Source organism: Penaeus vannamei, chromosome 9 (genome assembly GCF_042767895.1).
Source record: "Penaeus vannamei isolate JL-2024 chromosome 9, ASM4276789v1, whole genome shotgun sequence".
Classification (NCBI taxonomy): domain Eukaryota; kingdom Metazoa; phylum Arthropoda; class Malacostraca; order Decapoda; family Penaeidae; genus Penaeus; species Penaeus vannamei.
This window is the reverse complement of record NC_091557.1, coordinates 24,322,002-24,323,060: the sequence shown is the minus strand read 5'-3', so window position 1 is coordinate 24,323,060 and position 1,059 is coordinate 24,322,002. Positions and strand designations below refer to the sequence as shown.

Here is a 1,059-nt window from a genome sequence, read left to right as displayed (position 1 = left end):
AACTATTTCTCTTCCATATTTTTACTTACCCTTCCCATATTGTCTCAGGTGCAATGCTGGAAACTTCTCAGAAGCTGTTAACAAAGGGCTTCCACCCGGCTGCCATCTCGGACTCCCTCCTCCATTTCTCAGCCAAGGCAGTGGAAATCCTGGAGTCCATGGCTATTCCTGTAGATCTGTCTGACCATGCCTCTCTCCTCAAGAGTGCAAACACATCTCTCAACTCTAAGGTATGAAGCTTCTTGCATCTTTGCAACAGAGGTTTGCCAACATTTGATGGATATCACCTGTATTAGATGAGCATGTGGCTATAAGGCCCTTTCACAAAATGTCATTATAAATAGTTATTGTAGAGCATTTATGTAGTTGCCAATCATCTTCAGTGCTCCATATTTACTGGATAGTTATTTTCTTTGTCAGAGGTTTTGAGATCAGTAAGAAAATGATGGTCTGTTGTATGATTATTATATTGCAACTGAAAATTCCCTTAAATGTTCCACACACTTTCAAATTTCATTTCAGGTTGTCCATGAACATTCTGGTATGCTGGCCCCAATGGCTGTGGATGCAGTGCTCAAGATTGTGGACCCCACTAAGGACACCAATGTAGATCTCAAGGATATTCGAATCCTCAAGAAGCTTGGGGAGACTGTGGAGGATTCCCAGCTAGTGGATGGCATTGTTTTCACACAGAAGGCCCAGGGGCAAGGAGGGCCCAACAAGGTGGAGAAAGCAAAGATCGGCCTCATCCAGTTCTGCATTTCTCCACCCAAGACTGATGTAAGTGGGTTGCACAGCAGGGGAGGACACAGGCATTTCTACCCCTGATGATCTTTTCTCCATTGCCTTCTAGCTCTGAAATAGCCATTTAATGTAATTTTTCATCTGTTGTGTGTTTGACATGGGATTAATACCATTGTTTCACGCACTCAGTTTCTCTTATATTCATTCATTTGTGAATTTATCATTACAACATTTTGTCATGTACTGAAAAAATATTGTTTCCAGATGGACAACACTGTTCTCATCAGGGACTACACTGCCATGGATCGTGTGCTT

General features: G+C 42.3%; 1 protein-coding gene across 1 annotated transcript in view; it reads left to right on the top strand.

Moving 5' to 3' along the window:
- Window positions 1–48: 48 nt before the first annotated feature.
- Window positions 49–1,059, top strand: part of LOC113819739 (chaperonin containing TCP1 subunit 4) — a gene marked incomplete at its 5' end in the record, with an annotated part of 2,785 nt that continues 1,774 nt past the window's right edge. The window contains 3 exon segments of the mRNA XM_070125458.1: window positions 49–230; window positions 523–780; window positions 1,009–1,059. The exon segment at window positions 1,009–1,059 is cut by the window's right edge and continues 89 nt beyond it. Coding sequence (XP_069981559.1) covers window positions 49–230; window positions 523–780; window positions 1,009–1,059 — 491 coding nt within the window.